The following is a 25873-nucleotide window of genomic DNA, read 5'->3' as shown; positions in this document are numbered from 1 at the left end:
TGATGAAAAAGACTAATTTTACACTAGGATGGAGTTAAGATATTATAATCTTTTGTAAAGAGTCTTCTTTTAAAATTGGAATACATAATACTTGTATTGATGCAGTGGGAAAAGAAAATCGATCTATCTCTATTGATACATTCACTGCCAAAACTTCCTATTATACCTCTCTCAAATTCATTTGCAATCACTAATCATCTCCGTAGCTATAAGATTAGTATCAAAACTATTCGCTAATCATATAGTTAGATATATTATTCAACATTTTACAAAGGATTTCTTTCTGTATTTTATACTATAAGTTCTGACATCTTTATCTATTTTTGAATCTGCATGTATATGGTACGATTTTTTTAAGCATGATCAATATTTGTCTCAGATCCGTCGGAAACATACAAATATATTTTCAATACTCCTTAGGCTCCCTAATATTTTAAGAGAAGTTATATTTTACAACTCGACAAAGTAATACTAAAAGTATTTGATAATAGAAAATAATACTAAAAGTGTTTGATAATAGGTTGCGAGTAGAGAAAAAGTAATCACACAATTTTTTAATTAAAAGAAATTAAATTTACATAAATTAGTGTCGGGTGTTAATATATCAGTGTCAAATTACCCATACACAGAGCTAGAAAGAGATTTTACTCATCTTCAATCATAAATTAGAACAACAACCAACTTAAACAAAACAAGAGTAGTCTTGGTTTAGACACAGGATAGGGATAGAATATCACTGATTCAACACAATAACCACTAAAAATTCTTGTAACCGTATTCTCACTGTCATGCTTTACTGTTTCATCCATATTCGTGACATAATGTCGATCAGCGTCCCTATGGATGCTTAAGCTCAGAAAAGACATTCTCAGAGATCAACCGGTCAGATTCCTTATTCCGGTTACTTGTAGTGTTCGATCCACAGCCATTACTATGGGAACTGCTAAACATGTCCTCAGTTGTACTGCCTTCATAATCCCCACCACTATCCCACACTACATCACCATGAGCACTGTACTCAAGCTGAAGCTGCAGAACAAACTCCAGCACCCTAACGACGTCGTTTATGGAAGGTCGCTGACTCCCATCCTCAAGTAAACAGCTCAACGCAACCTCACCAAACGTACGCAAACAGTGAGGCGCTATCTGCCCCTTCAGTGCTGGATCCACAATCTCACCCAGAGATCCCTTCTCATACAGATGCTTCGCCCAATCCACAAGTGACACCTGTTGCTTCTCCACCGTTAGGAGCAGAGGCTGCCTCCCGCACAATACCTCTAAGAGCACCACTCCATACGAGTACACGTCCGACTTCTCCGTCAAACGCTGTCGTTTGTAATACTCCGGGTCTATATACCCAACACTGCCTTTCACCTGAGTGCTCACATGGGTCATTAAAGAACACGTGGGCCCAATTCGAGATAACCCGAAGTCTGAAACTTTCGCCACCCATTTGTCATCCAACAAGATGTTTGTGCTCTTCACGTCACGGTGAATGATCATCTGTTTCGCACCTGTATGCAGATAATGCAGTCCTCGTGCCGCCCCGATGCATATCTGAAGCCTTTGCTTCCATGAGAGCAAAGGGTTATCGGTGTCGTAGAGATGGTCACGAAGGGTTCCACGATCCATGAAATCGTAAACGAGGATCATCTCGTTGCTCTCGTAGCAGTAGCCGATGAGGGAAACAAGATGGAGATGACGAAGTTGAGAGAGCATTTCTATCTCGTTCATGAACTCGTTCGGACCTTGCTGAGAACCTGGTTTGAGCCTTTTGATTGCCACAGGTGTTGAATCGTTGATGTAGCCTTTGTAAACGTTGCCAAACCCTCCCATTCCAACGACGAAGAGTTCGTCGAAGTTATTGGTGGCGGCAACGATTTCTGAGATTGAGAATTGACGACAAAGGTTGGTTGGTAGCGATGATAAGCCACCGCGGCGAGAAGTTCCCTCTTTTTTACTTTCAAAGGTGATGTACTTCTTTCGTTTGAAGAGGAAGAAAGCGACAATAAAAGAGAGCAAAAGGACACCGAAAACTGCCCCTGTCACGGCGGCGAGGGTTTTTCTGGAGGCTCCGCTGTTCTTGTTTGACCCTTGATGGGATACCAACGCAGTTTGTGAACGATGGTCCGGATTCGGTCCAGCGAGACTACCTTTATAATTGCTGATTTTGAATATTTCAATTGCATTTATTTGAGCGTCCTGGACTATGCTTTTAGGGTGAGGATGCATTTTTAGCGAAAGGTTAACCCTTTTCGGATTCTCTGAGATGATAACTACATACTCTTTAACCACGGGCACACCCCACTGTTTCGTCCACATGAAAACGTCTGCCCAATCGGTAGCCAACTGATCATGTATGAAGATGAAGAATCTCAGGACACCAGCCTCGTCAACTCTCGGGTTAAGCTCACAAAAGTATAACCTTAGCAAGTAACTGAAGCCGGAATCCACGGTAAGCTGCCAAGTGATGTTGTTCCTCATGTTGAAAGATGCATCCCTTCCCATATTCCTTACAGATCGGAACACTTGGTCCGGTGCCGTGTAGTTAGGAGTCTTCTTAGTGAAGCTCAGCTTAGTTGTACCCTTATACTCAAGAGATTCTTCACTTTGAGTATCTAGGTACTTGCTATCGCCATCCCAAGTCCTGAGCATACCTGTGTCCTCAGAGGAGGAAATTGCATGTTCACTAGCTTTTAACCTGTACATGGTCTCGAGAGCAAATTTGTTCTCAATGACATATGGGGTCATGGTGCCAACATATTGCGGCTGCTCTGTGGAGTCGTCAGGATCGGTGTAGTAGAGATAAGGGGGCATCGAAACAATCTCGATCCCGTTGATGAAAGCGTAGGAATCTGTGGTGCTAGGAAGGAAGGTTATGTTGAGCTTGTCACCATCTTGGAGGTTGATGCAATACTCTTTGAACAGGATGTCAGGGTGGCTAGGATCATCATCAGCATCGGCGTTGCGGGAAGCATTGAAATCTTGAAGGAGGGTGTAGGGGCCTGCTCTGACTGAGAAAGAGGCTTGGGAGCGAGGGAAGTTTTGGTATGAAGTAGAGTAGAAGAAGAGACGAATGAACTTGGGGCCTGGTGTGAGAGGGAATGAGTAAGTGAATGGTGAGTGAGAGAGACGAGCATGGGTGTAGGGACCCTGTATGGTAGACTGTGTGAGTGAAGGAGCAGAAACTGAGAGGTTGGTTGGAGAGAGGAAGTGGATGTCGGAAGTCCAATTCCGAGCGTCGGGAGTGGAGAAGTCGGTGGATGAGCCACAGCTGATGCTGAAGAGGTCAGTGGGATGATAAATATCGTCTGCTGTGGAAAGGAAAGAGAGGAACCACAACAGGAGGAGGAGAAGGATGGTTTCTGAAGCAGTTGGCGTGCAGGCTGTACCCATGGATTATCTGTAATCAAAGCAACAAAGAGAGCTTAACTAGAACATCATCAGTCAACCAATATATAAGGATTTCAGAGAAATTTTCTGAAAGCTCAAGTCTATGAGAAAAATATAAGGAATCAATAAAATAATAACACATAATTTATTTTTAAGAGATTATTAGAAAAAAGTTGTTAAAATTTCGGGATCCAAAATTATAAACAGGGATACACCTAATGCATACTTTTACATAATAGTTAAATGGTTAAATGAGTATAACTGTTTATTAATTTTATATATGAGTTAATATATAATTATAACACATTTAAATATTATGCAAATTAAATTTAGTTTGAAATCTCATAACTATTATCAACTTTATGAACTATTATTTGGTTATAATGGAGAAAATAATACCTTAATGTTTTTATTTTTTGTTCATTGATTTCTTAAAGTTTGTGTTTGGATTTGAAAATAAATTTAATAGAGTGAATTTTTGAGAAAAAAATTATATAAAAATAATGTTGTTGCTGTGACATAAAAACATATTAAAAGTCGTTTTTTAGTTGAAGTAAAAATAAATTGATTAAAATTTTGTAACATCTACAATATTAAATCAAAATAACAAATAATATAAAACCCCGAAATTTGAAAGCAAACCATCCATGAAGATGCCAAATAGTGCCACGAAAATTTTGAAAGAAAGATGTTGAGAAATGCATTGGCGCCCATTGGTGCACTGAATTCACGCTATGGTGTATTATACCTATTAAAAATTTAAAATTAAAAATTTGGATTAAGTTAGACTTTTTCTTATGAAGAAACTCTACGTAAAAATACAATACTATATATATAACATTGTATATTATATGTTAACGTGTTTAATTGATTTTATAGTTGTATGGTATGGTATCTAACCCAAACGGTACCGTTTGGGTCATCTCTTTAATTGAACTAGTGTTAAAGGTAAGCATATAAGAAAGTTTCATGAGTGTTGGGCAGTGCTAATAAAGTTATTGTTATTGGGTCAATGAATTAGGGAAACAAACAATTAACAACTCTTAACCAATCAATTAAGATAGTTGCTGAGGTAATTACACCTGATTGACTTATAAAGTTAATAAAAATATTAATCATAATGGGTTAGGCCTAAAGTAAGCTTATTTTAATTTCTATAAATATATGTTTAATAGGAAGGAGGAGTAACCAATTTTGAGTATTTACTCTCAATTAAATATTATCATTATTATTACGTAAAGTCACTAACTTGAGCGTCAGATTACCTTTTGCAGGTACCCTCCTACTTGGCTCGAACCGGAAGAATTTGAAATAAGAGATTTAGAGGTCAGAGAGTAAGGAAAACAATATCGGAAAGGTATGTCTCTTGGCCCTGCACAATTATATGCAGAAACAATAGCACAATACAAAATCAATTATAATAAATATATTTAATAATTAGAAATAAATTATCCTAATTTTCTTGTGACTTTTAATTTCCTAATAATTTGTAATAGTTGATTTCATTCTAATACTTCTCAAACTAGAGCATATATGTTACATATCAAGTTTATTATAAATGTATCCAATTTTGAGGTCTTCTAAGAGACTTAGTGAACATATAAGCTAACTGGTTGTTAGAGTTGACTAAATCAGTAGGAACGACAGTGGAAGCCATGAAAAAAGTATCGAAAATGGGCTAAAATGTATCGTCGAGGTGTGAGGTAGCTGAGTTGAAGCACGATCTGATGAGTTGGAGCACGATCTACCGGGTTGAAGCATGGTCTGTCAAGTTGGAGCACGATCTCCCAGGTTGGAGCACAGTTAGCCAGGTTGGAGCACGATCTTCCAAGTTGAAGCATAGTCTATCGAGTGGGAGCACGGTGTGTCGGGTTATGCTCGCTGACAAAGAAAAGGGACACATTATGACCAAAGATGGATAGAGGCAGTGGATAATGGACATTTACAACCACCCATGGACGATAAAGACAATGGTGAAAGAAACTCAAAAAACCTGTTTTAATACCTTATAAAATTGTATATGTTCTAAATGAATTGTGTGTCCAATAGAGACCACACAACATATATTTATAGCATAATACAAAATCAATTATAATAAATACATCTAATAATTAGGAATCAATTATTCTAATTTTCCATGTTATATAATGTCTAATTTTCTAGAAATATGTCATTAGTGTAGAAAAGACTTTTAACGTGTTATTTTGGGCTTTTTACGTCTGATGTTGACTCGACGTCTTTCTGAGAGATGTTAATGTGATGTCGGACCCCACAATATGTTTATATAGACGTCGGACTACACAAGTCAAATGTCTATATAGACGTCAGACTACATAGGTCAAACGTGTATATAGACGTCGGGCTATACAAGTCAAACGTCTATATAGACATTAGACGACACAGGTCAGACGTCTACTGTGGGAGCTTCAGTGGGCAACCCATGGTGTCCTGCGTCATAGAATGAAACTTCTCTTCAAGCGCTCTTTGTATTTCCTTTTGTTTTTGTAGCTGCTCCACGAATCGTTGCTCCATTGATCTCATGCTTTGGTTGAGCCTTTCCTCCCACTAAAGATCCATCTTCCTCAATGCCTCCTGACTCATGGATTGAGTGATTTTTTGTCTAGGGCCAAAGTAGTCACGAAGACCAACACACGAGCAAAACTGCACAAAAATGCAACGAAAACGCATTTTAATCGGTTCAATTGAAAGATAATTCATCGAAAAGTAATGTAATCGGAGTAAAATTAATTTTAAACACTGCAAAAGTGAGAAAATGAACCTTAAAGTTGTAGCCCGCGAAGAGAAAACGCGAGGAAGATGATGAATAGTGAGTGTTCGTAATTGTTGCCTCACGCAGAGGTTTGGTAAGTAATAGCATACCATTAGACGTCGGCTCCCCCCTAGCCCACGTCTAAATGGCTTTAAATGTCAGCTCCCCTGTCTAGCTGAAGTTTAAAGCATTTAAAATTTATTTTGGCGCACACTTTACACGTTTGGGATAGGGGTGGCCGACGTTTAAATGACTATAAACGTCGGAGTGATGGTATCGAACGTCTAAATGGAGTCAAAAAGTGACTTTTTAAATTTCTGGGCTAAGTATTTAGATGTCGAGCCACCCCATACCTGACGTCTAAATAGAGTAAAAAAATAATATTTTTTACTTTTTCGTTTAGTTTTGGCGTCCATTCGGGGGAACCGACATATATGAGTATTTAGACGTCTAAATAGTTGTTTTATTTACGAAGATGTCACCGGTCATTTTTTACGTTGGATATTCGAGGATCGAACGTCTAAAGAGTGACATTAAAGATTTTTTCTGCAATAGTATATAATAACTAATTTCATTCTAACACTATATCAATATATCAATATATATATATATATATATATATATATATATATATATATATATATATATTAATACTGTGTATTGTGTAAATTTGACTTAGTTTTTTACTGAAAATCTTAATAAAAGTAAAACTTTCATTAAATTAAATTATAATAATTGGACAATTAAAAAGATAAAAGCAAAGGAAGAAGAGTTTGTGAACATGATGTGAGGGGTGGTGTTTGGCAATGTAGATAGGTGCAATGAGTGGAGTTAAATGATTGTTATTGATTACTTATCTGGTACAAGAAAGCTTTATAGAGTTCAGAATGGGATGTTCTCTTCTACGTATAGACTATGAATCATGGAGCTATATAGATGATGATGATGATGATATGTGTCTGATATTTAGGATCTAGGAAGAAGAGAGTTATATAGAGGTAAAGAAAATGTTAGATGTGTTTGATATTTGGAATATGTAAAGGAGATGATTCTATAGAGGTCAAGAAGATAATAGGTCTGTGAAATGTTATGGCTATGAAATTTGATAATTGTGGAATGTCAGGATATATCTCATCGATCAAAGATAAGGATAGTAATGCGGTCACTTCCTTATGACTTCCACACATTTGATATGTAAAATGTAAGTCGGGTTGATCAGTCTTCCGCAAAAGATGTGCATTAATTTTTTATCACCTCATATAACGTTTGTTGGGTTTATGTTTTTTATAAATAAATTAGTAAAAATAATAATTTTTACTTGTTTCTTAAAATAAGTAATATTTGTAATTTTATAATTTAAAACTTTTAAATACAAGTTTATTAAAAATAAAAATAGTTTTAAAATTAATTTAAACAAAAGAAAAAATATGAATAAAGAATATACTTTTGGATCAACTGAATACGAATAAATGAATTATATTTAGATAAACGTATATCAACAAGTTAATTAAAAGAAGCATATAACATATTATGCTATTTTATGAATTTAAATGATGTCACTATACGAGTCAAATAAAAGCCAGTCTGTCATTAGTCCATACGAATTAAAAATTATACGATGCGAAAAAAATCAAAGTAGACTAACAAGAAAAAATACTTTACTCAACTCATTCCGTATGCAAGCTAGTCTGTATGGCCAATCTGCGCTATCATCTAATAACAAAGAACAAAAATCATATTTATCTAATATTGTTGTCATGTTTGCCAAACATATTCTTTAGGTAAAATATATTGTGTAAGTTTGGATATGGTGAGCTATGTATATTTATAAATAAATAGGCTAAATTCAATCACGATTCATTTTATAACTAATGTGTTACAAATAGATTGAGAAAAGGGAAGTACAACTAGGCTAATTTTAAACAATAAAAATAAAAAAATAATACTCTCACTTACAAGGAAAGCGTTTTTATCACGCTTTTTACTTCATTTATTTAAGAACTTTGTAATAATCTGTCAACATGATTAAAATTATTAACTATTCTAAGCAATTGGTTTTCTAAGAAAATGTTTCGCTCCAAATATTAAACTTTTAAAATATTCACTTTCCACGTTTTTAATAGAAATTACTGTTCATTATTAATATCAGGTGCTTTTACTTTTACATAAATTCCTATCAACCTTTTTCTATAGAAATATTTTTATTTAAAGTCTACCTATTTCTCTTTATTTATTTAAATGACTTATTTTAATCTTTATAAATATTTCGAATTCATATATAACAAATTTACTTAAATTAAAAAATATTTATCGATAATGGATCAAATACTTAATAATTTACATTTCAAGGTTAGTGAACAAGTCAACGAGAAAGTCATGAAAGCATGCAATAATATCTATTTATCAAGAAGACGAAACATGTGTGGCTAAAAACTACTAAACACTATTTGCTCAAAATATATAATTTTATATTTCCTATCCTTCTGGAATTGATAGAAGATGATAAGGCTTCATAATAGGTGATGTAAGTGACAAGATGTTGAAGTAGAAAGAAAGACATAAGACTAGAAGTGGGGACGCATTCCTTTGAGACCAAACAAAAACTGCTCCTCATAATAATTTATCCAATCCAAGTCTTCCTAGCAAGACTACGTCTTTTTATTTTTTATTTATAGTACAGTGTCACATATTATATATATATATATATATATATATATATATATATATATATATATATATATATATATATATATATATATATATATAGGTTTAAACCCTCCGTTGGTCCTCAAGTTTGTATGAAAATCTCAGTTGGGTCCTCAAGTTTTTTTCTGTCTCAATTGGGTCATATTTTTTGTAAAAATGAACACATTTTACCCTAACCGTTAAATTGTAACAAACAGCGTTAGTTGGTGCTGACGTGTTGCATAGTTACGTGGAATTTTTATTACGTGGAATTTTTATTTAATTTGAGAAATTATGACATGGCAACCTTTATGACGTGGTGATGTTTTGACTAGAACCAGATCTTCTCCTTCCTCCCCCTCTGCTTCCTCCCCCATTGGCAACACGGGACTCAACTTTATTCTTTATGGGCTGTTCTCTCTAATGCTGATGCAGTCCAACACTCACTCACGCCATTGCCTACTGTCACACTCCATATGTCTTTCCATCTTCAAAGTTTCACCCTTTCCTTTCCACTTTCAAAACTCTCTCTCTCTCTCCCATTCTAGTAACTGCAATCATTTCTCTCTGCGGAAAAGCCAAAGAGGAAAACACTTCCATTGGTTTTGCCTGTGACTGAGGGTGATTACCCACAACAACATTCCAAATAGCAAGAAACACTTCTATTGGTTAAACCTTCATTTTTTGTTATATAAAAAAATAACCATCCCAGAAAACTCCATGATTTCAAGCAAACCCAGAATCAGGTATTTCAAAAAATCAAGTCCTACATTGGCCAAAGACTGTGCCTAATAAGAGCTTATATAGCTTATGCATCTTTTCGCTTACAAATCAAATTTGTGGGGGATAAGTCAGGCCCAAATTCTAAATACGGTGCTGCAAAACACAAACTTTTATTTCCGAATTAGAAGGAAGAAGAAACTTTAAGCTTCAGAAGAGAAGAAAGTAAACAAAAACAGAGAAGAGACTCATGGGGTGTGGTCAAATTTGAAACTTCATTCAGTGGTGTGAGAGAGACATGTTCCCTAAAATTAACCCTATCGCAATCTGGAACTGCAGAAATGCCGTTATAGTCCCTAAAATTACCAGACATCAATCAATTTAAGAAAAAAAGAAAAATAAAATAAAAAACAAATTCTCTAGGTTAAAATTTGATTGAAGCTACAAAACATGTACAGTACTCATTAAAGAAGAAACCAGACTGAAAAATTTATGACTGGAGGCAATGATCTTGTTTCCAATGGTGTGGACACCGAGGGAGAGAACTCAAGGAGCAAGGTGCAGTGCCCTCAGCATCGTGATTTTTTTTAGGGTAAGGAACGCCCACAACAGAGAAAGCAAAAGGAAGGAGAAGAATCCTTGCGCAGGATAGAAGACCAAAACGAAGGAGAAGAAGAGAACGATCGCCATGTCATAATCTCTCAAATTAAATAAAAATTCCACGTAATCAAATATTTTGACATCAGCGTATTAATTATGCAACACGTCAGCACCAACTAACGCCGTTTGTTACCATTTAACGGTTAGGGTAAAATTTGTTCATTTTTACAAAAAATATGACCCAATTGAGACAGAAAAAAACTTGAGGACCCAACTGAGATTTTCATACAAACTTGAGGACCAAGGGAGGGTTTAAACCTATATATATATATATATATATAATTGAATAAATCTCAAGAAAGACTCTTCAAACTAATAGTTAAGATCCAGTAATATAATTTTTCCCTAATTTCTCTCAGCTAAATCGCGCTTTGTATAATTAGAAAACAAACTATCCAAAACTTGCATAATTATTTCACTCATTATGTGTGTGTATTTCGTTAAAATTTCACAATACGAGTTACTAATTAACAGTCATTAAATTTTATCTCCTAAAATTACATCCTTAAAGTTAAGTTGTTAAAGGTCGATAAAATTCAAATAAACAAGACAAATATTAAAAAAGTCACGAGATGAAGAAAAATGTTAATTTTTTTTTTCTGTGTTAAAGTGAGAGTGAATCGAGTAAAAGAAGTAAACAGGCGGATTAGTGTATGATAAGGACAGAGAAGAGATGTGTCAAAGTAAATAAAATTAACAGGAAAAGTTAAGCAAGATTAAGACTTTGAAAGAAGTCCGATTGAGATAGAAAACATCGAGGAAAACCTGAGCAAGGCGGGGAAAAATTTGAGAGAAATATAATTGAGACAAAGACTGGAGTTAAATTAAAAAAATGTAGTTATTTACAATAACTGTTATAAAACATAGAATTAATGGGAACGTGTGAGATTATTTGGATAATTTAGGATAGTTATTTCAATTTGTGTAATATATATATACTTTTTAATTTTAGTTATCAATTATAAAAAAAATAGTTTAAATATAATATGGACACACTAGTACAGTTGAAGGAAATGACACCGGTTATTTTCGCTGATAGGCACCGGTTCCTGAACCGAAGCATATTCAGACGAGGTAAAAAGTGGTAGACTTTATGCCTCGGTTCTGGAACGAGACAAAAAATGGTACGATTCGGCCTCGGTTATTAGAACCGAGATTATTGTTCTCCTTCTACTGCCTCGGTTGGAGGCTGAACCGAGACAGTAGGGTCTTTTTTTTATTTTTTTTTTCATTATGATTTTCGTTATGAACCGGTTGCAGATCTGAGCACATTAGCCTGCTTTGAAAATGATGGCAAATTAACACAGGAATTTAATTTTGGTGCCTCAGGCAAATTAACACATTTACCTTTTGCAGATCTCCACAAACGTACAAAGAAAGCAAGTAAAACAAAATCTCAGATTTGAAAAACCCTAATCTGACCCTAATTTGACCCCAATCTGACCCTAATCTCAGATTCGCACCACCACCATCAACATCAGAAAAACCCTAATCTGACCACCACCACCACCACTATCATCGCCGCCACCATTGACGCACCACCACCGCTTGCTCTTCCCTCCAGAGGCGACGCACTCGCAGGAGATTTTGGAGACCGAGAGAGCGACGGAGCGAGCCAGCGAGACCGAGGGGAGGGAGGCGAGACCGACGGAGCGAGAGAGCGACGAAGCAAGAGAGCGAGACCGAGAGAGCGACGGAGCGAGAGAGCAAGCCAGCGAGGGGACGCGACAGAGAGGGGAGGCGAGACCGAGGGTAGGGAGGCGAGACCGAGGGGAGGGATGCGAGACCTAGGGAGGCGAGACCCAGGGAAGCGAGATCCAGGGAGGCGAGAGCGAGGGAGGCGAGAGTGAGGGATGCGGCTAGGTTTTCATTGAATTTGGGGAAAATATTTGGGAAAATAAAAGGCTTATATGCCTCGGTCTTTATTGGGCCCGAGGTAGTAGAGGATTATACGCCTCGGTCCTTCCTACCAACCGATGGAGTATACCTATTTCACCTCGGGTTTCTCTTAACCGCGTCAGAAACCGTGTCAGAAACCACTAATTAGGCACCGGTTGCTTTCACAACCGAAGTGGTAGCCCTTTTTGGCACCGGTCTAGTTTGAACCGAGGCCTATAAGGTCTCGTTAATTACAAAATTGCCACCGTGTTTGAATAGACAGCGGTTTGGTGTAAACCGAGATCTATTGTGCGAGTTTAAAAGCACATTTTGTACTAGTGACATGACAAATTATGAATACAATTTTACATGAACACTATAAACAGAAAAAAAATTTATAAATTCAGTGTTGATGATAGTAATTCAAATCATCACTTTCATTTATTTTCATTATCAATTATTATTTTGTTTTTGATAATTTATTTTCCTACAATTTGCAAACCTTTTAAGACCATGAAATTGAAAATGTGTAATAATTTTGGGTACAAGACTAGACACAGGGAAAAAACGAGAGGGTAAAAGTATTATTTTTTTCGTGCTGTGTAGGAAAAAAAAAAGAGGAAGAGAAAATCAACTTTCAAGACAAACTAACACAAACTCAAAGAACAGAAAGATTTATTTTAAGAAACCTCGTTCTTCAACTGTGATTCTGAGAGACCAGTAAGAGAACTTTTGTTGAACCACTTTATTGCAACAGCAGTAGCATCTTTGTTATGATAGAAAAATGTTTTTTTAACGAACTGTTTCTGACAACTTTATAGTTTGTGATTAATCCATTTCAAATATACGAAATAATAAAATAGTGACACATAATTTATTATAAAAAAATTATTAGATAAAGTTGTTAAAATATTATAGTTCGTTTAGATAATCCTTGTACCCTATCCTGAATGAATCTTTTCCGATCACCAACGATTCCTTAACATTCGTTATTGAAGACTGTATCTCAGCAAGTGAAAAAGTGTTGACAATGTTGAAGGTTGTTGTCATGAGTGGAAAATGTTTTATTAACAACTTTTTTTTAATAATTTTTTTATAACTATTTATGTGGTAATTTATGATTAATCCGTTTTAAATATAAAAATAAATAAAATAATAACACTTAATTTATTGTCAAAAGGTTCTGTTTCAAATATACAAACAAATAAAATAATAACATGTAATTTATTATCAGAAAGTTATTAACATATCATAATATGTTTACTCCTGTGCCTCAGAGTTAGAGAAACATGACAAAAGTAAAAGAAGACCCATTCGTGCAGTGTTGAAGAAGTCTAGGCATAAATAAACCATCTATATCTACTGATGTATAAGGTTGTCCACAAATAGCTAAATTAATTAAGACTTGGTTTTGGAGTTCGTCACACGTTAGAAAAAGAAATTCTTAATTGTGTATATAGAAAAATAAATGTTCCATGTTGCTGAGTCTTGGTTTGTCCCAGTAAGAGTAGAAGACTAAGCAGAAAAAGCCAATTAAATGAAGTCTTGGACGTGGTCGTTAAGGTTCCTGGTCTTTCAGCCCTTGGCACCATGCTAATTAACGTTTTGTCGAATAATAACATATTTAGGTTTACACTCCAACCGCTGAACGAACGACATTGCATCAATGGTCAACGTAAGAAATACTCTTTTACTTGGTACTGGCGGTGCATGCCAAGTTGTAATGTGTCGAGTCAAAGGTTAATAGTTAGAGTAAGAGTATCATTATATACTTTTACATTCCATTTCACATATAGCACAAGAATAAAATAGTGATAAAAATGTAAATTTTTATACCTTTTCAAGAAAGAATAGAATAAAAAATAAGAAAAAATAATATCAAATGAATGTAAAATGTTTAAGTGTATCAAAGAATCATTACTCTAATAATTAATATTAAAAAAAAAAGCAGCATAGATATTTTTATATCAGAATTGCCAAGCCTTAGCACATTACAATTGCGTATTAAAATTTTCATAATTTCTAAGCTTGATTTTTGTTCAACAATGATATTCAAACATCTACGTAATGTTTTTATTGACCTTTTAGTTTGATGTAGCTATAGATAGAATGTTTAGAAAAAGAAATTATTTCCTTTTATACCAAATTAGTCCTAATTTAATATTTCTATACTAAAAGAATTGATTTTTTATTCAAAATATTCTTTTTAATATTTGTAATTCTAAATTAAAGTTAAAGCCTTGTTTAGATTAAGGGATCCATTACTCTTGTAGAAGGGGGTCAGTGGATTTACATCTATTGTTGGGTTTGACTTGGTATTTATGGAAGACAAAATGATGGAAAGATGCTAAGCTCCACTTGTCTCTCCATCCACGCTGATGCTATTAGATTTGGCTGGAAAACATTATCTATCATTTGTCCAATTTCTCTCTTGCTCTACCCGTAGTTTTTTCTTTTCTTTTTTTTGGGCATTAATATTAACATTATATTTCAACGTTATTCATATGTTATAATATAATGAGATATATGAAATAAACATTCTCCAACATTCATTTAAATGACCAGTCAATGCCAAACATAATGGATTATATTGATGCCACATATATGCGAAACAAATGTGTTGCTAAAGCTAAAATTACAAATAGAAGTAGAGAAATTATGTTCTGTAATTACAATTTTGGCGAATGTTTAGTGGATAAGCAAATTAACAAAATAAAATTATGTAAGATTATGATGGGTATACAATAATTTGTGATTATTTTTTAAGCGGATAATCAGATAATTTTGTTAGCAAGATAAGTATTTAAACATTAATTTTATATTTAATGTTTGATTAAAGGAACATTTTGATAATTATTTAACGAATAAAATAATATATATATATATATATATATTATTTTTATTATATCAATTAAATTATTTACAAAATTCTTAATTTTCTTTTTTTTTCTCCAATAAAAAACCACATTTTCTGTTAATTTCTCTTCTCTTTTCACGCATAAGTTCTTAGTCTTTAATATAAGAAAAAAAAGTTATTTTGACATTTCATCATTTTATTTACAACCTTTTAACAATTCTAAATAATAATAAAATATTGAATTAAGTTACTTAGTTAAAATATAAATTAAATTATTAATTACAAAATTAATTGTAAAATAACGGTAAAAAAATTAAACGGTTTTGAATCAATCATTCCTCTTAATATAAAGGTTAAACAAGTTAATTTTCATCAAATATATCCGGAAAATCATGTTTTTCAAGGTCAATTCAGATGCAGTGAACTTCCATACTTTTGATATTTTCAATTTGGATTAGAAATTCACCTCCATAAGTTATGTGTGTTTTCGTTCAATACTATATTTTTCTTACATAAAACATTTAATGTTATCCTAAAAGCTTTATACATTGTCAACCTTCCTCCATGACAAATATTAATTAAAACTTTAACTTTTCGTTGTAATTAATTATTCGATGTTGTATAATAAGCGTTACCGAAAATATTAATTTAAAGTTCAGGGACCACAATGGTTGGCTCCTATGATTTCCTTAGTTTTCTCAGCCGAGACAGAATAAAACCCATTATTCATATCGTCATTGTATTCCGTGCGGTTGTTCTTTTCTTGGATCATTGTCCCAATGAGTTCTCTTCTGTTCTTGCTTGTGGCTATTCTTCCGCTTCTTTACAATATTGCTGCTGCTTGTTCTAATGGAACGTGCAAGGTTTGTATTCCCATTCTACAACTTGGTCAATTTATTACGTTCTTTATGTTTTCTTGTTTTCATCTCTTGTTGGTTTCAAACTAATCTTTTGAACATTGTAGCTTCTTGATGAGTGTTCGTCAGATGGAGATTGTGGCGCTGGGCTCTACTGTTTTTCCTGTCCATTGGGGTTTTCAGGTTCTAGGTGTGTTAGATCAACTGTAACAAATCAATTCAAGCTCATAGTAAGATATCTATCTCTCTATTCCTTTACCCTAACTTTCACGTACGCGTTGACTTCGATATGCAAACCCATAACTGACAGACTTAAACCTAATTTTCAAAATATCTTTCACAGCAAGATGGATGGAAAGAGGGGTGTAGGAAAAAACCAATAATTTGATTAAGAGAGATAATTATAGGTATGACAGAAACATTGAGAACATGATTTATGAATAAAATGATTGAATGAGAAACTACTTTGCACAACCAATAATTCAACAACCACGTTTTTTTCATCTGGTCAAAGAAAAAAAAGATGTTTGATCATAGTCTCTGGTTAATTGCTTTTTTTTTTCTTCTGATAGAATAATTCTCTGCCATTCAACAAATATGCATTTTTGACAACGCACAACGCTTATGCGATTGATGGGGAGTCATCTCACACAGGCGTGCCTCGAATAACTATCACAAACCAGGAAGACACAGTCACCCAACAGCTAAATGTATTCTATTCACTACAGTTAATTATAGTTTAAAATATCATTACTTTTCTAATGCTAGGATTCTCATAAGAAATGTTTGACTTGTAGAATGGAGTGCGGGCACTAATGCTAGATACGTATGATTTTGACGGAGATGTGTGGTTATGCCATTCATTTGAAGGCCAATGTCATGACGTCACAGCTTTTGTATGTAAAATCATCCCCCTAATTGTTTTTGTTCTATGTTTTGCAAGCTTATTTATGAAGGAAACAAGTTTGAAAAATCATTGCTTACTACAAGATCCTAACTTGTGATGAACTAGCAGGAACCCGCCATAGACACACTGAAGGAAATTGAAGCTTTTCTATCAGCAAATCCAGCTGAAATTGTCACGGTTATTTTGGAAGATTATGTTCATGCCACAAATGGTTTGACAAAGGTCTTCACTGAAGCTGGTCTGATGAAGTATTGGTTTCCACTGGCAAGCATGCCAAGAAATGGTCAAGATTGGCCTCTGGTGAGTGATATGGTTGCCAAAAACCAAAGATTACTAGTCTTCACTTCTATCAAGTCTAAGGAACAAAGTGAAGGCATTGCTTATCAGTGGAATTTCATGGTTGAAAATCAGTGTGAGTAGATACCACCCATTAAACCAATTTCGTTCTTAGAATTTTGCTTTTGCTCTTGTTGCCAACTTTCTTTTTGATCATGTTCTTATCTTGAATTGTGCAGATGGAGATGGTGGTAGGAAAGCAGGAAGCTGTCCAAACAGGGCAGAATCATCTCCTCTTAACGATAAAAGCAAATCGTTGGTGTTGGTAAACTACTTTCGATCCGTTCCAATTAAACCAATCACATGTGAAGATAACTCAGGAGAACTAATTAACATGATACACACTTGTTATGGTGCTGCTGGTAACCGGTGGGCTAATTTTGTTGCTGTTGATTATTACAAGGTTGGTTTTAGGCTAGTTTTGTTCTCTTCTTCTATATTCTGTTGCTAAGGCATAAACATTTTTTAGCCCATATAATCATTATTCTTATAATATGGAGGACTCATTATGCAGAGGAGTGAGGGAGGAGGATCATTTCAGGCTGTAGACACTCTCAATGGAAAGCTGTTGTGTGGATGTGATGATGTTCATACCTGTGTGGTAAAGCAATTAACTTCTTTTTTCCGGAAAGCATAAATAAACATTTTAGTATACAGTTCTCTCTATTAACACTTATATTGACTTTTATCTTTCAGCCTGGATCAACATCACAGGCTTGCTCATCATCATAGGAAATCCGTAGGAACCATCTGCAGATAATTCAGGCAATAGATTGTTGTCAATTTTCAGTCACTAAAACTATATTGCGTGTGATGAACTCACCGGCAAAGATAGCATATCAACAGGCATGATCGAGAACCTCCATTATTAATAAAATGAACTGGGTGGTAAATTCAAACTTCCTTTATATAGTTTAAAGAAGAATCCATCAATATCACAAGTGAAAAGAGAGGTAGCATATGCTTGCTTGTAAAAAATTAGAAAGAACAAATCCCTTAATGCCCTTTAAGGCGTTTAGCTAGAACTTAATTTTGGAGATTCAAATAAAATATTTAAATTTATATGTTAAGTTAATAAAGAAAATCTAACAATTGATCAAATATTATAAATTTGAAATTATATAAATTAACTAAAAATAATAACAGGAGACATTATATTTTTGAAAAATAATGTTTTGACAGACAATGCTCTTTAATAATATAACAATATATTTTAGAATTTTAAGTTAAAAAGTAAAATAAATATAATTAAAATAATATTATTTTAAGTTGTTAAATGAATGTTTATTTATTTTTGGTGGTATCAATGTATAACCATTCTATATTTTCTTTATGAAAAATGTACGGTTGCAATATAGAAAATATTTATTATATATTTATGTTTAAAGTTTGAAGGATTTATGGTTTAGTGGTTAAACATTAGATAAAAAGAAGGAAGAAGATAAAATTATGACAAGACAAAAACAAAATAAGTATTATGTAAAGAATAAATACTGATAAACACAAGAATGAAAAAAGCTTAGGTTACCTACTAATGAAATGACCTCTTTAGCAATTTAAATACTAATTCTAGTTTATGGTTTATTTTGGTAATAATTTATAATTTAATTTTAAGTTTTTGCATGAAGCATAAATGAATTATGTTATTTATGACAATTTCATGTCTAAGACAATAAAAAAAGTTATATAAATTTTATTTTTCTTAGTCTGTTCATGGAAGATTTAAGATTATTAAGGTCTAAAGAGGTTCAAGTGATTGACTATTTTTTTATTAGTCTTTTCATATACATGTCATGTTATTTTATATAATTAATGAATTTCTTACATGAACTTGTCAAGTTTTAATGTGAAGGGTCATAGACTATGTTTTCTGAGTGAAGAAAAAATATCAAATAGAAATAAAAAGAAGGCAATATATTTTTTATTAGAGATTTTCAAAATGGTTTCAACATGAACAATTTATGACCTCGCATACATATCACTCCTCTTAGTTTTGAAAAACCATATATAAAGGCGTTTGTGAGAAAAATGATTATAAATAACATGAAAAAAATATGATTTTCAACAGAAAAAAAAATCAAACTTCTTGAAGCATCTCAAGCAAGGTAAATTAATTACATTAGTGTATGTTGGCGATATGATCATCATTAAAGATAACTAAAAAAAGATAATACATAATTGAGAATTAATTTTGAGATAAAAAAAATGTTTGAAGAACTTCAAATACTTTCTAGGGATTTAAATGGTTAGATAAAAAAACAAGGTATCTTCTTGTCTTAAAAGAAATATGAGATCTTATATCAAAAGTTTAACTTTTTTCTTCATAAGTGTTCTTGTAAGATCGAAAGCACAGTGCAAAAGCTCCATAAAAAGTTCTTTACTGGCTTTCACTCTTCAATCTCCTAGTTGAGATGTCTTTAAACTCTGATTTCATCCTTAATTATGTGAAAGTGTGTCTATACTTTGACATTTAACCCAATATATTTGTGAGATGTTAATAAATAATAAAATAATAAGCACGTGATTAATTATCTCATAAACAATATTATTTATATTAAACTTATGAATCCTCACTTGATTGGACATGGACCACATAGATAATTATCATAATTAATATGTTTAATTATATTATTAATAAACTTTAACTCTTAACCTCTTTTTTTTATAATGTAATGAGGTCAAAATGTTCTTAGTCATCTCCAGACAAAACGATGATGTCGACAAGTGTTTATGACTATCTGAGATGTTTCAATATAATATAGGTCGAGATCATCTCAATCATGTGATAAAAAATCTCGATCATTAAAAGTAATAATGACATTAAAAAAAGACTTTAAATATCTATATATAGGTCGAGCTAGCCTTACATACATATAGTATAAATTTAGGAATACTTCATGTGTTCATAATTATAATTTGGAGAAATTCTCAAACTAAGTGCCAATAGAAAAAGGGAGATAAGTAACGTTTAGCTTATTAACTTTTGTTAACATAGCATATGTATAAAACTAGTTTATCCACATGAAGTTTGTAAGACAATTAATAACTGTGTTATAATGAAAAAATACATCTATTTTATTACACAAAGATATGGTTTATTCATTACTATATAATAAAGGTGTATTTATCATTATAACCACTAGTGTAGAAATAACATTTAACATCACATATTTAACTTTTAACGAAAGGAAATTCAACGTAAGAAATGATAAGTGGTAGTTTTGTCAATAAAATGTCATTATAGAAGTCGGTTAAATAGGTCTCTGACGTCAAATAAGATATAAACGTTGGTTCCCCAGGGCCAGACATCAAATGGTCTGCATAAAGAACTGAAAAGTAACTATTTCATTACTTTTAGACGTTGGCTACAGGCCCCCTGTCTAATTCGAATTAGACGTCGACTCCCCCTTCCACAGACATAAAAAATCAAAAATATCTCAATTTAAGTGTCAATATTAATTTTTTATGGCTTAGACGTCGGCTCCCCTTTCCACAAACATCAAAAAGGTGCGAAATTACCTCATTTGGTACCAATATTAATTTTTTTTGCCACTTAGACATCGGGCCCCCTCCCCACAAACGTAAAAAAGGTGCGAAATTGCCTCATTTTTTGTGCCAATATTAATTTTTTTTACCACTTACACGTCGGTTGGGAAGGGGGTCGAAGTCTTATAACACTTTGACGTCGGCTAGGAGGGGGGATGACGTCAAATACCCTGCATTTTCACCCACTCCAGAATGCGTGCACCAATTACCCGTTTTCTCTCTCGTTCTGTTCATCTTCTTCCTCTGCTTCCTCTCGTTCGCCATTAACATTAGGGTAAGTTTTCTTCCACTTTGCACCCTTTAAAATCATTTTGCACCGAATATATTACATTTGGAACCATTAACTTTCATTTGCACCGATTAAAATTCGTTTTCATTGGCTTTTGGTGCAGTTCTTGTGCGCGAGTTCTTAGACCTCGGTGACGACGCTTTCCCTCTTCATTACTTGTGTCCATTCTCCATTGCTTGTTCTCATTCTCTTTCGGTGATTTCCATTTTCAACCCTTCAAGAAGGTTAGTATTTTTGTTAGTATTTTGGATTGTTTAGTATTATAATGACTTGAAACGCATAATATATATCATTTTGTGATGTGCTGGAACATTTTATGTATTTTAGGTATGGTTCTATTATAAAAATAAATTTAGTTTAAAGAAAAAACAAATGGGATGTTAGTTAGTGTCAAAACTGACGTCAAATAACATCAATTAAGGACGTCCGACATTAAATTGACGTCTCCCAATAAGAAGTCGGTGCTATGTTATACCTTGAATGTCCAAAATAATAGACGTCAAAAGCCTTTTTTGCAATGGTGAACAAAGGTGTAGAAATGTCCACATTTGGAAATGCTCTCATATAAAGTATCACCTACGTGTGGAAGGTTTTATGGATGTTGACTGGACTGAAAAGAATACTAACAAAAAGGTAACCTTAGACTACTTTAGTTTCATTGGAGGGACTTGATCACATGGAAAAGTAAGAAAAATGCTCCTCTACATAGTCTAACCTTATTACTCTGTCGTTGCTCATAAATGATTTCTATTTTGAAACAATTTGGGTTATGATGGTTGTTGGGTTGGGATCATAGTTGGACAAGAAGATAAATTGTAAAGGTGATGGAGAACATAGAAAAAAATTGAAAGCTAAAAGAAAAAAGAAGGAAAGAGGAGGGAGAAGGCGAACCAGCTCGTGATATTTATACCATGAATTATTCCTTCACTAATTATCGATGGATATAAATTTATATCAGTAAATATTACTTTGCACTTTTGTAATGTTTTCAATAGATTTTGACCGTTAGTAATATCTATTTTTTTTGTAGTGAGTGTTGGAATTTTGAACATACTATATGAGAACGATCCTAGCTTTAAGGTTGTTACCATATGGTGCATGACTACTTTAGGGTTGAGGTTTCATATTTCTAATGCTACTTTTCCAAATCGCTCCATAAACGTTTTCAGTGACTCATCCTTCCCCTAATAGATGTTAATGACTGTAATTGACATCAAGTGATGAGGTTTACCCATCGCAAATTGTGCTCCAAATCTTAAAGCAATCATGTCGAAGTAATCTACATAAATCAGAGGTAAACGAGTGAACCATGCAAGCATCATTCCCTTTAAGGATGTGGAAAAGACTTTACACCATATGACATCTTGTATGGTGTAAACTGCAGTTTAAGTGAAAAAGCACTGATATGTTCATCAGGGTCAGTAGTCTCATCATAATTATCAAAAGTCGACATCTTTCAGTCGTCCCACAAGGGTGTCTCCATGATTGCCTCATTAAAAGGGTGTCCTAATTATGACTAGTTGATCCAAGTTGATGTTGAGGGTTAATACTTTTTGTCGGCCTCATAACTACTTTCTTATATCGTTCGATCAACTACCCTCATTATTTAGGCCACTTCGGTTGATCCTCGTTGAACGGTCTTAGGTAACCACTAATCAAGAGTATCTATTTTGTTTTTCATGCATTCATTTTTGGCTTAAATGGTTTTCAACTCTTCCTCACTCTTCTTCTTTAATGTCTCTAGCTCCCTTCTAAGCTTTCAGCCTCTGATCTAGCTCTTTGCTCGCCTCTTTTACCACTACATTGCACGTCATGTTTCTTGAGGTCACTATTTCAGTTATGGAGTCGAGGTTATCTGTTCACTAAGTCTTGGGTGTTTGGATGCTTTTCTTCATAATTGTTCGTCCTTAAATCTCATTCGGCCCAATTGGGAGGTTAATTGCAGAAGGTACTCTGATGCTAGAAAAGATCTGGCAATTTCAGTAGTTAATGTGTAATAAAAGCAATCACCTACCTCTTTACTTCAACCTGTATTTATAGATTTCAGAAAAGACTTTGGATTATTAATGTCTTAATCATGACCCAATAGGTACTAATCATGTTTTATGCTAAGTTAATCATCATCGGGTCTAATCGTTCTTAAGGGTTACTGTTCAGTATGTAAGTTACAATCATTCAATCTTGGAATAGTCGTCACGGTCATTCTTATGGTATTCCTAACTATATGGATTGTTTGATGCATGATTGACTGGATGATCATGCAGTACAATCACCATTAGGATTAAAATGTTCACTCGGTCCCATGGTAAGCTCTAAAATGTTCTTATAAAATTGAGATTAACCTTGATCCCTAAGTCTCATTATCTTATTATCAGTTTATGATCATTCAGCTTCCCGTTCATTTTTATTGAATCTCTATAATTAATTAATTGTAAAAGATAATACTCAAATAAATGTTCAAGTAAGTTAATCCCAATAAATACAATAAGTTTAAAATTATTAAATGTTTCATATATATATATATATATATATATATATATATATATATATATATATCCCTAAATAGATTTTTACCCTAATAATAATGACAAAATAATGATTCTTTGTATCTAAACTTTGTAGAGGTCAAGACAAAACTCATTATCGAGATCACATGTGCATATAATTCCATGTTTATGATATTGACTTCACACCTTCTAGTGCCCTTTTTGAAAAGTATGCCAATTTAGAAGTATGCCTACGTAGCTTTTGTCCAATAATAAACCATTTTATTTAGGTTACTTTTGGGTCACTAAATTAAAATCAAACTTTAATATAAATACTGTTAACTTTAACATACCCCCAATGGATAATATATAGCGAATATGCAATGAAGGATAATAACTAGTTTCAAAATTAATACTTTTTTAGTATATAATGATGTTGGTATTATGGGAATTATATTTCGCTTAACTTTTTGTCATAATATACTTAATTTAAAATTCATATTCACTTTACATATTAAAAATTTATAAAATTATAATTATGTGTTTTTAATATTTAGATTATACTTAATTAAATTTCAAGTTATTTTGTAATTAATATAAAGTTATATTGAAATTAATGTAAAATGATAAATAATTTTTATATCAACTATAAAAGATAATAGTTTTTAATATATATATAGATAAATAAATAAGACAACGAAATAAAATAAAAATTAATGAAAATATAAAAGTGTTCACACAACAATATCCAATTAATAAGAGTTAAGTCTTTAGGTATTTACTTTTAATATAATAACATTTTAATAATTCTTCTTAAAATATTAAATTTTCATGCTTTATTATTTTATTGTATCAAGTTTTGTAAGATGGTATTGTTCGTTTTGGAAAATGGAGTTCCGTCATGATGGGTGTTGATTTTTCAATTTCAAGTTCGCCGAAAGATTGTTAGGTCACCACACATTTAAGATATTGCTTGTTTTTAGATTGAAACTCTGTAATGATTTTTTTTTTTTAAAGATAACTTGGAAGGTAAAGAGTGAAAGGTGCGTTTTGCCTCGACTTCTTAAGACTATTGATTATACGGAATGTACATAAGGATTTTATTTTCTCATTCTATTTCTTTTCTTATGCTTTTTTAATTTCTAATTCAATTAAAATGAAAGTATTTGATAAACTAAGTTTTTTATTTAAATATCTAACATTAGTTTTACTAACCACATGTCATTAAATTAAAAATATGTGTAACATTGAATAAAGTGTTTATGAATAATTTACATTAAGTTTTTACCATTACTTACTCACAGCATATTTGTCAACGCACCAGGAAAAAGAAAACAATTCAAATAAGTATGAAAAACTTATTTAAACCATTTTTCTCTTTCATGTCAGAAAAAAAAATTAGGTTAGCTTATTAAAAATATAAAAACCTAGTCAGTAACTAGGGATGCCCTATTTTAAAATGATTATATATAATTTAAATTTTATATTTATTAGATTTTGATTTGATTGAATGTGCGTAATAATTGTTTTATGCATAAAAATTGTATTAAGGGTTTGAGGTGAAAAAGTTAGGCGTCAAAGTTTACTGTAATGTATGTGTATCATGAACTTATTAGAAAAATAGTTTAGTAGATAATTCTGTTATTTTAAAATTTTGATATTGTTTAACCATTTTGAACTAAAGATGCCAAGGTCCTTCACTTGATTAATTAATGTTGGTCCTTGGAGTGATGGGACAGAGGAATAGAGAAGGTAGAACTGGAAGCATACATATTACATACATATCACATACACACGGTCACTGTCTCTTCCAATCCCGGAGAACACCGAGTTATTGGTGCAATAGCATCGAAGAGACCAATAATAGAACAGAGAGAGAAACAGAGATAACAGAATTAGAACAGAGTAGGAGAAAGAAAAAGCATTAAAAGAAATAATAGCTTGACGCACAAAAGCGATCATGATGAGTTGACGTCATGACAAGGCCTACTATAAGTATCTGGACACTGGGATGGACCTTTCTTACGAGTCGGCCCAACATTTTTATAACCTTCTGAGGTCGACTTAAAGGGAGTTTCATCGGGCTTCGCTGTATTTGTAGTTGGAAATTGAAGGTTATCAACAAGAACTCTGCGGAAGTGGGAGCTGGAGATGGTGGGAAGCCATGAGTCCAAGAGGCAGTCCTCTACGGAGGCATCGCACAGAGAAGTGGTGCCGTTGGATTTGGACGAAGTTGCAATGCTTAGAAGTCCGTACAGCCAAATCACCATAACCCACATCACTCGCTTCTTCATCTCTCTGCTTCTCCCTTCTAAAAAATATTTCCTCACTAAATTCTCACTCTACATTATCAATATCCACCATCCACCGTTGCTATATATAGACACCAGACCCTACTACAGCTGCACCACATTAACCTCGGCCACCGTAGTAAACATAAATAATAAAAGGGACAGACACGTGTTATTATTTTATTGGTCGGACCCATC

At 33.2% G+C, this 25873-nt stretch overlaps 2 protein-coding genes across 2 annotated transcripts; one reads left to right on the top strand and one right to left on the bottom strand.

Annotated features, from left to right (window-relative positions):
- Nucleotides 1–540: 540 nt before the first annotated feature.
- LOC108328987 (receptor-like protein kinase FERONIA) lies at nt 541–3439 on the bottom strand. The gene has a single exon (XM_017562936.2). The coding sequence runs from the start codon at nt 3394–3396 to the stop codon at nt 838–840; it is 2559 nt and encodes an 852-aa protein (XP_017418425.2). The 5' UTR covers nt 3397–3439; the 3' UTR covers nt 541–837.
- Nucleotides 3440–15719: 12280 nt separating this feature from the next.
- On the top strand, nt 15720–18094 carry LOC108328618 (PI-PLC X domain-containing protein At5g67130). The gene is made up of 8 exons (XM_017562502.2): nt 15720–15826; nt 15928–16050; nt 16393–16530; nt 16618–16716; nt 16836–17139; nt 17243–17466; nt 17578–17664; nt 17760–18094. Exons 1-8 carry the CDS (start codon nt 15743–15745, stop codon nt 17793–17795), a joined length of 1095 nt encoding a protein of 364 aa, XP_017417991.1. The 5' UTR covers nt 15720–15742; the 3' UTR covers nt 17796–18094.
- The last annotated feature ends 7779 nt before the right edge of the window (nt 18095–25873 follow it).

This window comes from Vigna angularis, chromosome 2 (assembly GCF_016808095.1).
Source record: "Vigna angularis cultivar LongXiaoDou No.4 chromosome 2, ASM1680809v1, whole genome shotgun sequence".
In the NCBI taxonomy this organism is placed as follows: domain Eukaryota; kingdom Viridiplantae; phylum Streptophyta; class Magnoliopsida; order Fabales; family Fabaceae; genus Vigna; species Vigna angularis.
This window is presented reverse-complemented; position numbering and strand designations above follow the sequence as displayed.

Excerpts from the sequence above, each read along its gene's own strand:
- LOC108328987 (XM_017562936.2), bottom strand. The coding sequence starts at position 3,396 with ATGGGTACAGCCTGCACGCCAACTGCTTCAGAAACCATCCTTCTCCTC.
- LOC108328618 (XM_017562502.2), top strand. The coding sequence starts at position 15,743 with ATGAGTTCTCTTCTGTTCTTGCTTGTGGCTATTCTTCCGCTTCTTTAC. Across the intron at positions 16,051-16,392 it reads CAAATCAATTCAAGCTCATA|AATAATTCTCTGCCATTCAA; the intron begins GTAAGATATCTA and ends TTCTTCTGATAG. Across the intron at positions 17,665-17,759 it reads ATGATGTTCATACCTGTGTG|CCTGGATCAACATCACAGGC; the intron begins GTAAAGCAATTA and ends TTTATCTTTCAG.